The 12,508-nt window shown below is 56.6% G+C and overlaps 1 protein-coding gene across 1 annotated transcript in view; it reads right to left on the bottom strand.

Moving 5' to 3' along the window:
- Positions 1-2,800: 2,800 nt before the first annotated feature.
- Positions 2,801-12,508, bottom strand: part of ints3 (integrator complex subunit 3) — a 38,586-nt gene continuing 28,878 nt past the window's right edge. Inside the window, exons 15-29 of the mRNA XM_030086639.1 lie at positions 11,162-11,281; positions 10,267-10,396; positions 9,983-10,037; positions 9,798-9,901; positions 9,544-9,708; positions 9,325-9,478; positions 8,935-9,003; positions 8,151-8,226; positions 7,916-8,029; positions 7,178-7,226; positions 6,786-6,953; positions 6,475-6,575; positions 4,170-4,242; positions 3,925-4,081; positions 2,801-3,150 (exon numbers count right to left, since the gene is read on the bottom strand). Of these exons, the coding sequence (XP_029942499.1) occupies positions 3,073-3,150; positions 3,925-4,081; positions 4,170-4,242; positions 6,475-6,575; positions 6,786-6,953; positions 7,178-7,226; positions 7,916-8,029; positions 8,151-8,226; positions 8,935-9,003; positions 9,325-9,478; positions 9,544-9,708; positions 9,798-9,901; positions 9,983-10,037; positions 10,267-10,396; positions 11,162-11,281 (1,613 nt within the window). The 3' untranslated portion in view covers positions 2,801-3,072. The remainder of the gene's footprint in view (positions 3,151-3,924; positions 4,082-4,169; positions 4,243-6,474; positions 6,576-6,785; positions 6,954-7,177; positions 7,227-7,915; positions 8,030-8,150; positions 8,227-8,934; positions 9,004-9,324; positions 9,479-9,543; positions 9,709-9,797; positions 9,902-9,982; positions 10,038-10,266; positions 10,397-11,161; positions 11,282-12,508) is intronic.

The raw sequence follows: 12,508 nt of genomic DNA, 5'->3' as shown, positions 1-12,508 counted from the left end.
ACAATCAGGATCCTTTCGGGGCGAAATACTTTGTATCTTTCCCTGTAAGGTCCAGCTGAGCATCACATCTGGCTGTACTTACATAAATGGTAATAATCTGAAGTCAGTCGTTTTGGCGTTCTTTATACCAAGGATAGAATAAAAGAACCGGGTGGAGTTGGCCGGACAGAAGTCCTGGCTCCAACAGTATGATTCTGATCATCATCATTATATTGCATTGTTACATCTTATCGTTATTATAATTAATATTGTTCTACTGCAATGTTATAATTGCATATGATGATTATTGCTATTATCTTTTAATCGCCTAGGGTGGGGGACCTTCCGAGGTTCTGTGAAATGATTAAGATGTTTTATTTTGATATTTCTAGCGCTGCATCACTCAGCCCGCCGCCCCATATCCCCAGACTGTTTATTTTAACAACACAGCGACCGACACTGTGATTAGAAATGATGTGATGCTGAAAGGAATTGGTATATTGGACAAAGAATTGAAGGTCAGTTCGTTTGCTGATGATTCGGTTGTTTCTATGAAAGTGGTCAGCATCTGGACTTTCCCTGATATTAAGAAGTGTGAGCTGCTTCCATCCACTCGTGCACACATAAAGACGTTTCTTCCATTAAAGTTGAGACAGAGGTTCAGTTTTTGTGAATTCTGATGTGTAAAAACATGATAAGAAGAGAAGATATTGTTCAAGGAGCAGGAGAAATGAAAGAATCGGTGAGCAGAGATCTGACGGTTCCAGGAAGAGAACTTTTATCAGAAACAGAAAAGACAACTTTCTGAACTGATCTGCCCATGTCGCTCAGTCTGTATCAAACTGGAATATTAAAGAAGCAAACTCCATGATCAGTCGTTTCATCTGGAGGAATAAAACGCTTTATATGAAAACATCTCAGCTGGTGACAGGCGATACAAACAGCTGTGAGACCGAGTCTCTGGCTGGAACATTGAAGCTGTGTCTCACATCCTGACTGCATGTGCTTCCACATCCCAGCACCCTCTCTGAAAGAATCGGAGGCTTGAGTTTCTCTGGAAATGTGATTCCATGTGATCCAGACTCTCATCAAACTGATTTCTACAAACGTTGCTTTTCTGGAAAATGCTGTTTTCCCACAATTCCTCACCTCACAGCTCACCTCTCTGGAACAACAGAGTGGTGAGAACGAATAGCGATGGCGTGATGAGAGGGTTTCTGCTCTGTGACCCATACATTTTATGGATTTTCAAACTTTCACCGCTAAGTTCAATTGGAACTGTTCCAGGTCTGGATCTACCCCCCGGCGTTCTCCGCCCCGTGTTCCTGTGGAGAGTCTTCCTGGTGACCTGCAGCTGGGTTCAAACCACGACTCTCTTCTGCTCCAGTGGCTTCCACTGCCGCACTGCGCCGGTACAAGAATCCCGTCCCGCTGGAATCAAGGCGAAGCACCCAGAGAAAAGGCCGATCCCACCCCAACGCCAAACTCCCGTCTGTCTCCTGATTGGCTGTCAGGACTCCATGGGCGGAGCTCACGTCGATCGGCCGCCCCGAACCCCTGTCGGAGGGTAAGCCCCGCCCCCGTCGGCACTGTGCTCAATCGGGTGTCTTCTCGCTCCAGCCGTCCGAGTCTGGAGCGGCTTCATTCCGGCCTGACTGAAGGCTCATGGGAGAGAAAACGATTGTCGTTCAAATTCTGCATGAAGAAGGAAAACAAAAATACAAAAATACAAAAAAAAAAAATCTGCATCAAGAAAGAAAGTATAATTGGACAGAGATCGTCCGCATGTAACCAGCGTGAAGGAATGGCGGCCATTTTGAATGTTTTAAGGAAAGGCTCAGTTATCAAAGCGACGTCACAACTGGATCAGCAGGTCTGGTCTGCAGGACCGGACCAGGACAGCAGCTGCCGTGGGCGCCGTGCTGAACATTCCTGATGACTCCAGACCCAAACCTGGACCGCCTCCGGCCGGACCGGACCGGGTTCAGGCTGGAGTCAAGAACTGAACCGGTCCTTCATGTCTCGGAGCGAAGCTGCCGGACGATCTGCGGCTGGTCGCTGAGCTTCCTGCTGGACGGAGACGGGACTCCCTCCAGACCAGGGACCAGGTCTGGACCTCTGATGGGTTCTGGTCCAGACCGTCTCCAGACAGCGGCGTGCTCTGGCACCACAGGAAACATCGTTACTGGAGGAAGAGGAAGAACTAAAACTTTTCATGACTTCAGAACCTTGGTCTTCTTCTGTCTCTGCAGGACCCCGACGGGTCCCTCAAACTGGATTCCCCCCCCCAACCCCGACCCCACTCTCTGTCGTCCTGATCTTCTTCTTCTTCTGTGTGAGCGGCGCCTCCAGCAGGTCTGGACGTTCCTTCTTTCTGCTGGTCTGATGGAGCCGCCATGTTGGGACAGGAAGTTGGAGTGGAATCCAACATGGCGGCTCCCGTAACGCCGCCATGTTGGATTCTACTCCAGTGGCCCCGCCCTTCTGAGGGTTAAGGCTTAGTTTCTGGGTTTGGCTGGGGATAGAGCGGGGTTCAGGGTCCAGGGTCTGGGTCAGGGTCTGGGTTAGGGTCAGGGGGTCAGTTCAGGTCAGGTCAGGGGTGAGGGGCCAGGAAATGCTTCTGTTAGTGAAGGTCCTCACAACTATAGAAGTAACAGGAACCGGGGTCAGACAGAACCAGGACCTGCAGGTACCGGGGTCAGAGGGAACCAGGACCTGTAGGTACCGGGGTCAGAGGGAACCAGGACCGGCAGGCGGAGGGTCCAGCCGGTCCGGGCCGGTTCAGGTCCTGCTGGGACACCAGGAGAGACGGAGACACGGAGCGTTGGTAGAAGCTTTACTGCAGGACAGGAAGCCACACCCCTCCACAGTAAGAGCCTCCAGAGCGTAAAAAACAACACCGAGTCCATCTTCATCTTCATCACGTCTGTTAAAAGCCACTCTTCCCCCCAGTGCATTGTGGGAAATGAGACCGGCCGGTTTCCATGGAAACGGCATCAGTTCCAAGTCCAGAGTCTCCGCCCCCCCGTCCACAAGGAGGGGGCGGGGCCTGCCTCCGCCCCGGCGCCACGCCGCCATTGGTCAGAAGATCCGTCAGTCGCTGTCCGAGCCGACGGCCGACGAGCCCTTCCTCTTCCTCTTCGGGGCCTTAGGCTTCGAGTCCTCCTCGTCCTGAGGGACAAGACCGGGTCAGGACCGGACCGGACCGGAATGAGACCCGGTCAGGACCGGAATGGACCAGACCGGACCAGACTGGGACGAGACCCGGTCAGGACCGTACCGGACCGGGACGAGACCTGGTCAGGACCGGACCGGACCGGCCCGGGACGAGACCTGGTCAGGACCGGACCGGACCGGCCCGGGACGAGACCTGGTCAGGACCGGACCGGACCGGACCGGGACGAGACCCGGTCAGGACCGGACTGGGACAAGATCGGGTCAGGACCGGACCAGACTGGGACGAGACCCAGTCAGGACTGGACCGGACCGGACCAGACTGGACCGGACTGGACCGGACCGGGGCGAGACCCGGTCAGGACCGGACCGGGACGAGACCCGGTCAGGACCGGACCGGACCGGACCGGGATGAGACCCGGTCAGGACCGGACCGGACCGGGACGAGACCCGGTCAGGGCCGGACCGGACCGGGACGAGACCCGGTCAGGACCGGACTGGACCAGGACAAGACCTGGTCAGGACTGGCGGGATTGAGACAAGACCACATCAGGACTAGGACCCAAACCGGGATCACAAGGAACCAAGACCAGGACTGAGACCAACACTAGGACTGGGACACAAACCGGGACCAGAACCAAGACCAAGACCAGGAGTGGGACCTGAACCGGGACCAGGACCGGGACCGGCATCACAAACAGGACCAAGTCTAGTCCCAGGACCGGACCCAAAGAGTTCCCTGGGAAGTGGGCGGAGCCTGGCGGGACGTACCGAGGCGCTGCTGGAGGCGCTCTCCTCCTCGGCGTTGGTGGGCGGAGCCACACCCTTCCTGGAGCGCGGCGAGGAGGCGGGGGCTTTCCGGCGGGACTTGGGGGGTTTGGACTGGGAGTCCTCGTACTCCTCTGCCAGGGAGAACAGGTCGCTGAACCTGGGGGGGGCGGGAGGGGGCGGGGCATGTCAGCAGGATGCCAGGAGACTGTGTGTGTGTGTGTGTGTGTGTGTGTGTGTGTATATACCTCATCTTGTGTGCTTCGTCACAGCTGGCCTGAACGTGCTGCAGAGCCTGGAGGATCGGAGTCTGGGTGAAGACTGACACACACACACACACACACACACACACACACACACACCATCAACACCTATTTCATCAACACTGACACCAGCTGTGTGTGTGTGTGTGTGTGTGTGTGTGTGTGTGTGTGTGTGTATGTGTATGTGTATGTGTGTGTGTGTGTGTGTGTGTGTGTGTGTGTGTGTGTGTGGGGTACCCCTTTCCGACCGGCCAAAACCCCGTTTAAACCCGCTAACACCCGGCTCCTCCTGGCAGTGGGAGACAGTTCAACCTGGGAATTTGCCGGGTTACTTTGTACCGGCTTTCAGCGGGAGGGACACATCCAGGAAGTGACATCATGACGGCCACGCAGCGCGGCTACGTTAGCGCGCTAGCTGTTGCTTCTGGACACAGCGGGACCAGAGAGCTCCCCTGGTCCAGGAAGAGGAGCTTCGTCTCCAGCTGTGCTCCACTGCATTGTTTACTTTCGTTTTTCTCCGTCACGCTGATGATGTCATCAACGTGGGACACCATCAGGGAAAACGCAGCGTTGCGGCTCGCCAGCAGGCGGCTAGACCCGGGTCTGCAGGCGGAGGGGGAGGAGTCTTAAAAAAAAAACCCCAATCGTTAGCAGGTGAAGAGAGGTCTGCAGAGGTCGGCCATCTTTGTAGGGGAATCTGGCTCGCCCATTACATTGCAAACGGTTTGGTTTGTAATAAACATCAAATCTCTGTTGATGACAAGACAGATGCTTGATGAGCATGGCAGGCCCTAAATATATATAATAAATATCTATCATATCCTGAATATTCATAATATTCTTCATATGAGGCTCCACGTTCAAATCCTGACACAGAGAAATATTTATAGCTCTTATGAATAATTTGGACAAAACATACATGTCCATATTTTTAGCTTTGTATAGAAACGTGTTAAGATGTGGCAGGGCTGCAGTGGAGGCTGAAGATAAACTATTCACCCACCTGAAACTTCAGAAATACTTCAACCTCTGAACCTCATTATAGTGCAAATATATTATATTTATGAATATAAAACAAACAGCAACGTTCCTCATTATTAAATCTAGTGTGACTGTATAATGTCCCCCATAGATTATTTCAACATGAAATTGTGCACCAGAAAACACACTGTTAAAAAATACTGAATCAGGCTTTGTAAAAATGTATTAAAGAGCTCAGAAAGTCTCAAGTCAAAGTAATGGAATTACAGTCCCAGCGTAATTAAGTAAATGAATAAAAGGCAACTGAGTGAATCTCTTGATCCGTTTTTATATGGCGCAGACTGGCAGCCTGGCCTCCGTCAGTCGCCCCCCCTCCCAGGGCAGCTGCTCAGCTCCACCCAGTGTGGAGAGAAGGAAGACTGCAGTGTGAAGCGTCTGAGCGTCCAGAGAAGCGCTGTATGAAACCACTGCTTCATTATTCTTCTTCTAGAACTCAGAGTCACAGCAGCTGCTGCCTTTCAGGGCTTCAAGATGTTCCACTGAAACGTTTCAGTGGAATCAGAGTAGAAACGCTGCGCAGATCTCCAGCCTCGCCTTCATCCACAGAAACTCTCGGCTTTCCCGTACTAAGATGGCCGCCCTCTGCGGACGGCGTGGAGCCTGCCGGGAGGCGTCTGTGTTCTGGAACATCTCTCTGGCTGAGAGCCTGCTGTCTGATGTCCGCTGTGTCCTACAGGACGCTGCCGGGAGACGTCTGCAGGACTGTCCCAACGTCCAGACCGCAACAAAGAAGGGCACGACAAATTTCCCACAATGCATCTTGAAAAGTACTGAGCATCGATGGTCCTCAGATGGCTCAAAATTACCCATGGTGCATTGCGAATCTCCAGCAAAATAGTGGAAGCGCAGCAGCGCGCCGGGAAGAAGCCGTCCACACACACACACACAGGTTAACACACCGTCCTCAGTGGGACTGAACACACACCTGGAGCCTGGACGAGAGAGTGTGTGTGTGTGTGTGTGTGTGTGTGTGTGTGTGTGTGTGTGTCAGTGTGTGTGTGTGTGTGTGTGTGTGTGTGTGTGTGTGTGTGTGTGTGACTGTGTGAGTGTGTGTGTGTGTGTGTGTGTGTGTGTGTGTCAGTGTGTGTGTGTGTGTGTGTGTGTGTGTGTGTGTGTGAGTGTGTGTGTGTGACTGTGTGAGTGCGTGTGTGTGTGTGTGTGTGTGTCAGTGTCAAAGTGTGTCATTGTCAGTGTGTGTGTGTGTGTGTGTGTGTGTGTGTGTGTGTGTGTGTGTGTGAGTGTGTCCTACAGTTGTTCTTGCTGTTGCTCAGACTCAGCCTCAGGTTGTCCAGATGCTCCAGGATCTGCTCCAGGGTCAGCTGGGCCAGTTTACTGCTGGAGCTGCGGAGACTGGGGACAGAGACACATCAGGAAGCTGTCCGTCCCCGTCCTCTGTGGCCCGTCCCGTCCCGTCCCGTCCCCGTCCTGTCAGTCCCGTCCCATCCCCTCCCCGTCCCGTCCCCATCCCGACACGTCACCACCTCTGTGTCCCCTCCCCGTCCCCTCCCCATCCTGTCCCCTCCCCGTCCCGTCCCCTCCCCCGTCCCGCCCCGTCCCCACCTCTGTCTCTTGCGGGGCTGGTTGTTGTTCTTGATCAGCTGGGCCTTGATGTGCTCCCCCAGAGTGTCGTCATGTTTGGACGTCCAGTGTCTCAGGATGCTGGTGGTGAACTGGTCCTCAGGGTGGCAGGGACGGCTGAGGACCATCTTCACCATCTCCTCACTGGGCCTGAGGGACGGGGGGACAGGGGGACGTCAGAGGATGGGGGGACATCAGGGGACAAGGGGACGTCAGAGAACGGGGGATGTCAGAGAACGGGGGACAGGGGGACGTCAGAGGACGGGGGGACTTCAGAGGACAGGGGGACATCAGAGGACAGGGGGACATCAGAGGACGAGGGGACATCAGAGAACAGGGGGAAAGAGGGGTCAGGAGTGTCCCAGGTGTCATACTTTTCTCTTCGGAGCTGCAGCAGCAGGCAGGACAAGGCCTCTGGGTGTTCTGAGGACAGACAGAGGACAGGGTCAGAGTGTTCCTTTATTGGTGCAGTGGTGCGGTGGACCGGTGGTGCAGTGGACCGGTGGTGCAGTGGAGCAGTGGTGCAGTGGAGCGCCCTGCAGTGGTGCGGTGGAGCGGTGGAGCGCCCTGCAGTGGTGCAGTGGAGCGGTGGTGCGGTGGTGCAGTGGAGCGGTGGTGCAGTGGAGCGCCCTGCAGTGGTGCAGTGGAGCGGTGGTGCAGTGGAGCGGTGGTGCAGTGGAGCGCCCTGCAGTGGAGCGGTGGAGCGCCCTGCAGTGGTGCAGTGGAGCGGTGGTGCAGTGGAGCGGTGGTGCAGTGGAGCAGTGGTGCAGTGGAGCAGTGGTGCAGTGGAGCGCCTTGCAGTGGTGCGGTGGTGCAGTGGGGCGCCCTGCAGTGGTGCAGTGGAGCGGTGGTGCAGTGGAGCGGTGGTGCAGTGGAGCGCCCTGCAGTGGTGCGGTGGAGCGGTGGAGCGCCCTGCAGTGGTGCAGTGGAGCGGTGGTGCAGTGGAGCGGTGGTGCAGTGGAGCGCCCTGCAGTGGTGCGGTGGTGTAGTGGAGCACCCTGCAGTGGTGCAGTGGAGCGGTGGTGCAGTGGAGCGCCCTGCAGTGGTGCGGTGGTGTAGTGGAGCACCCTGCAGTGGTGCAGTGGCACGGTGGTGCGGTGGAGCGCTCTCACCCTTGTACTTGAGGTGCTGCAGGATGGGGATGATGGTCTCCAGCGGGATGCTGTGGGCCAGGAAGAGCTGCCAGGTGCTGTACTGCTCGAAGGTCTCCCAGTCCAGGGACTGGACTGAGGACGGCGGGGGGACGGGCGGGGGACGGCGGGGGGACAGCAGACAAAAGGTGAGCCTCAAACGGGACGCCCGCCGTCCGCGGCGGGACTGAGGCGTCCAGGTTCTGACGGGTCTTACTCAGGATGTTGAGAACCGAGTCCTTCCTGAACATCACCAGGTTCCCCATCATCACATGGCACATGAGCTCCTGCAGCTGGACACGGGACACGGGACCGTCAGGGGACACACAGGGGACAGTCAGGGGACACGGGGACAGTCAGGGGACAGACACGGGACAGTCAGGGGACACGGGGGACACAGAGGGGACAGACACGGGACAGTCAGGGGACACGGGGGACACAGAGGGGACAGACACGGGACAGTCAGGGGACACAGAGGGGACGGTCAGGGGACACGGGGGACACAGAGGGGACAGTCAGGGACAGTCAGGGGACAGGCACGGGACAGTCAGGGGACACAGAGGGGACAGTCAGGGGGACACTCAGGGGACAGTCAGGGGAAAGTCAGGGGACAGTCAGGGGACAGTCAGGGGGACAGTCAGGGGGACAGTCAGGGGGACAGTCAGGGGACGATCAGGGGACAGTCGAGACAGACATGGGACAGTCAGGGGACACGGGGACACAGAGGGGACAGTCAGGGGACACTCAGGGGACGTCAGGGGGACACTCAGGGGACACACAGGGGACAGTCACAGGACAGTCAGGGGACACGGGGGACACAGAGGGGACAGTCAGGGGACACTCAGGGGACAGTCAGGGGACAGTCAGGGGATGGTCAGGGGACAGACACGGGACAGTCAGGGGACACATAGGGGACAGACAGGGGGGACACTCTCGGGTGGCAGACAGAGGTCATGGGGTCAGAGGTCGTGGGGTCAGGTCAGGGTCAGAGGTCAGGCTACCTGAGTGGAGTCGATGACGGCCACGATCATGTTGAGCAGCTCTCCGCTCCGCAGCGTCTCGTCGGGAAACTGAGGGACAAAAGACAGTGTGAGTGAGGACAGGCGTCCTGCGGGACGGTGTGAGTGGGGACAGGCGTCCTGCGGGACAGGACGGTGTGAGTGGGGACAGGCATTCTGCGGGATGGGACGTGTGAGTGAGGACAGGCGTCCTGCGGGACGGGACGGTGTAAGTGAGGACAGGCGTCCTGCGGGACGGGACGGTGTAAGTGAGGACAGGCATCCTGCGGGACGGTGTGAGTGAGGACAGGCATCCTGCGGGACGGTGTGAGTGGGGACAGCCGTCCTGCGGGACAGGCCGGCAGACCGCGGCCGGTGGGACGCGTCTCATACCTCGGAGTAGATGGACGGGGTGAGGTAGCAGAGCAGGCGGACGTCGTCCTCCTGGCATGCCTTCATGTCCATCATGAGACAGGTGTGCAGGTCCCCCAGCGCCGTGGCCTGGGCGAAGGACTCGTACAGCAGCATCTTCCCGTTGGCCGCCTTGCTGCGGGGACACGGGCGGGTCAGGACGGACGGCGGGGGACGGCAGGGGACGGCAGGGAGCCTCACCTGGCCTTCAGGTAGTACAGCAGGTGGTACCCGGTCCGGGGCTGTCTCTGGTACAGCTCGGCCAGCAGGTCCAGCAGGACGGAGAAGCCGCTGTTGTCCTCCTGCATGGTGACCAGGTTCCTGAAGACCAGGCACACTGGCTTACTGACCGAGTCCTCCAGGGACCTGGGGACACAGAGGGACGGGTTAGCCCGGGACCGGGGGACGGGGGGACAGGGGACAGCAGGACAGGGGACAGGGGGACAGTCTCTCACTCCTCGGTGATCTCCTCCGGCAGGACGTCTCCTCTGAAGTGGTCCCTGAAGAGCTCAGACAGACAGGAGGCCAAGGCGGACATCTGCTCCGTGTCGAAGTCCTCCTGCACAGCCACAGGTCCATGAGATGACGTCCGGGGACAGACCGCCGGACGGCGTCCCTCGGCGCCCACGACCACACTGACCTCCAGAATCAGATCCACGATCTCCTGCATGACCTCGCACTGAGCCTCCGTGTCGCTGTGGAGACAGCAGCAGCGTGACCTCTGACCTCTGACCTCCACACACCCCCTCTGACCGCGCTCAGCTGTCCCCTCCTGTTCCGGTTCTGACCGGGTACGGCTGGACCCGGACCAGGACTCGGACCTGGACCAGGACCTGAACCAGGATCCGGACCCAGACCCGAACCTGAACCAGAACCCGGACCAGGACCAAGATCCAGACCAGAACCAGGACCCGGACTGCTCACCTGGTCTTGTGGAGCTGCTGCACCTTGTCCTTCATGGTGTCGTCCAGCTGGTCCAGCCAGGGCGAGATGTCCACCGGCTCCTCAAGCACCGCCTCCCGGACCGGCTGGAACCGGAACTCCCGCTTCTTCCCTGCACAGGACCAGCTCAAGGTCAGGCGGCCGGCTAGAGGTCGTGATGCCGGCTAAAGGTCATGATGCCGGCTCAAGATCAGGTGGCCGGCTAGAGGTCGTGATGCCAGCTAAAGGTCGTGATGCCGGCTCAAGGTCAGGTGGCCGGCTAGAGGTCGTGATGCCGGCTAAAGGTCGTGATGCCGGCTCAAGGTCAGGCGGCCGGCTAGAGGTCGTGATGCCAGCTAAAGGTCGTGATGCTGGCTCAAGGTCAGGCGGCCGGCTAAAGGTCGTGATGCCAGCTCAAGGTCGTGATGCCGGCTCAAGGTCGTGATGCCGGCAAAAGGTCGTGATGCCGGCTAAAGGTCGTGATGCCGACTAGAGGTCGTGATGCCGGCTAAAGGTCGTGATGACGGCTAAAGGTTGTGATGCCAGCGAGAGGTCGTGATGCCGGCTCGAGGTCGTGATGCCGGCTAAAGATCGTGATGCCAGCGAGAGGTCGTGATGCCGGCTAGAGGTCGTGATGCCGGCTAAAGGTCGTGATGCCAGCAAGAGGTCTTGATGCCAGCGAGGTCATGATGCCAGCGAGAGGTCGTGATGCCGGCTAGAGGTCGTGATGCCGGCTAGAGGTCGTGATGCCGGCTAAAGCGAACCAGTTTCTACTGGTTGGCTCTGGCTGAAAGGAGCCAGCTGTGGCTGCTGACTGGTGATGAACGTGAGACCAGCTCAGTCCCTGGTTCAGAGAGTCCGCCTCAGAGTGAAGCAGACTGAACCTGAGGAAACTCACCTTTATTGTTGACTTCCTCCTCATCATCACTGAAAGCAGCTTCTGTGTTGTCATAGCAACCATCCTCTTTATCCAACATGTGGTTGTCCATCTCCATGGAAACAGCTTCCTCCATCTTGACTACAATCAAAAAACATTTCTACATTTAAATATGCAATAAATGATATAACGTCACATCGGCCCCAAGCCAGGGGCCCCGCCCGCCAGGGGCACCCACCCACCGGGGGCCCCGCCCGCCAGGGCCCCCACCCGCCAGGGCCCCCACCCACCAGGGTTGCATTACTATCCAGTCCCTCACACCAGGTCCCTCATGGTCCTTTCAGAATGATGTGGGCAGATGCCGTCCTCTGATTGGCCAGAGTGACGTCGGTATCGCAGCCGTGACGGCGGCTGCCATCACACTCACACCCACCATTTTAAAACCTCACAACAGAGCGTGTGAGACCCGTTGAGTGAAAGCTGACGGAGGCGTCATGGCTTCACAGTGGGAAAGAAACAGCTTCTGTTTGACATATAAAACTCAAATTCTGTGTTGTGTTGCCATGACGACAGCCGCACCACATCAGTACTCTGTAAGATGGAAAACAGCCGGGGCCGAGGCCCACAGTGAACCGTGTGGAGGAGGAGCAGTGTTGTTCTCGTTAACGATGACGACAACTAAAATATTTCATCAACGCCCCTTTTTTCCGTGACTAAACGAGACGTGACGAGCTAAAAATATCTCTTTAAAGACAGAAATGAGACGAGACGGCTCTGTTGTTTTCGTTAACGAAACAAGGCGAGACAGAAATGTCAGTATTTTGACTTTCAAAATAAATGAAATCAAATGCGATTCTCCAGCTTGTTCACACAGATCGGCTGCTTTACTCTGAAAATATCAGCAGTTCACAGCTGCTTCCTGTTTGAGCAGCCTGCGCTGCAGCAGCGGCCACTAGAGGGCGTGGAGCAGCTTTCTGCAGGGGCTCAGCGGGAGGAAAAGACGCAGCGATTTACGGATGAACTTTAATCAGAATCCAGCAGAAAATGAAACAGAACGCCTCCTAGTGGCAGACGGAGGATCTGATCCAGTTTGACTTGTTCTGACTGTGAAGCTGCAATAAGAGTCCACCACTGATTAGTGAAGGTTTATTTTTGCCCCAAGTACTGAATAAATCTTTACTTTTTCTTTCTTTTTTGAAAAATAATTCAGGTGTGGTCTTATTTTTAAGAAATGTATTTTCACTTTTGATTATATTTGTATAGAGAGAATTCAGGTAAGGAATTCTTACAAAGTTTATCAAACTCGAGTTGTGTTTGTGATTTCAGTTTTGAAGACTTCCAGTGTTTCATACCATCAAGTGAACCCGA

This window comes from Salarias fasciatus, unplaced genomic scaffold, assembly GCF_902148845.1.
Source record: "Salarias fasciatus unplaced genomic scaffold, fSalaFa1.1, whole genome shotgun sequence".
In the NCBI taxonomy this organism is placed as follows: Eukaryota; Metazoa; Chordata; class Actinopteri; order Blenniiformes; family Blenniidae; genus Salarias; species Salarias fasciatus.
The sequence above is the reverse complement of the archived record's forward strand: the minus strand, read 5'-3'. Positions and strand labels throughout refer to the sequence as shown.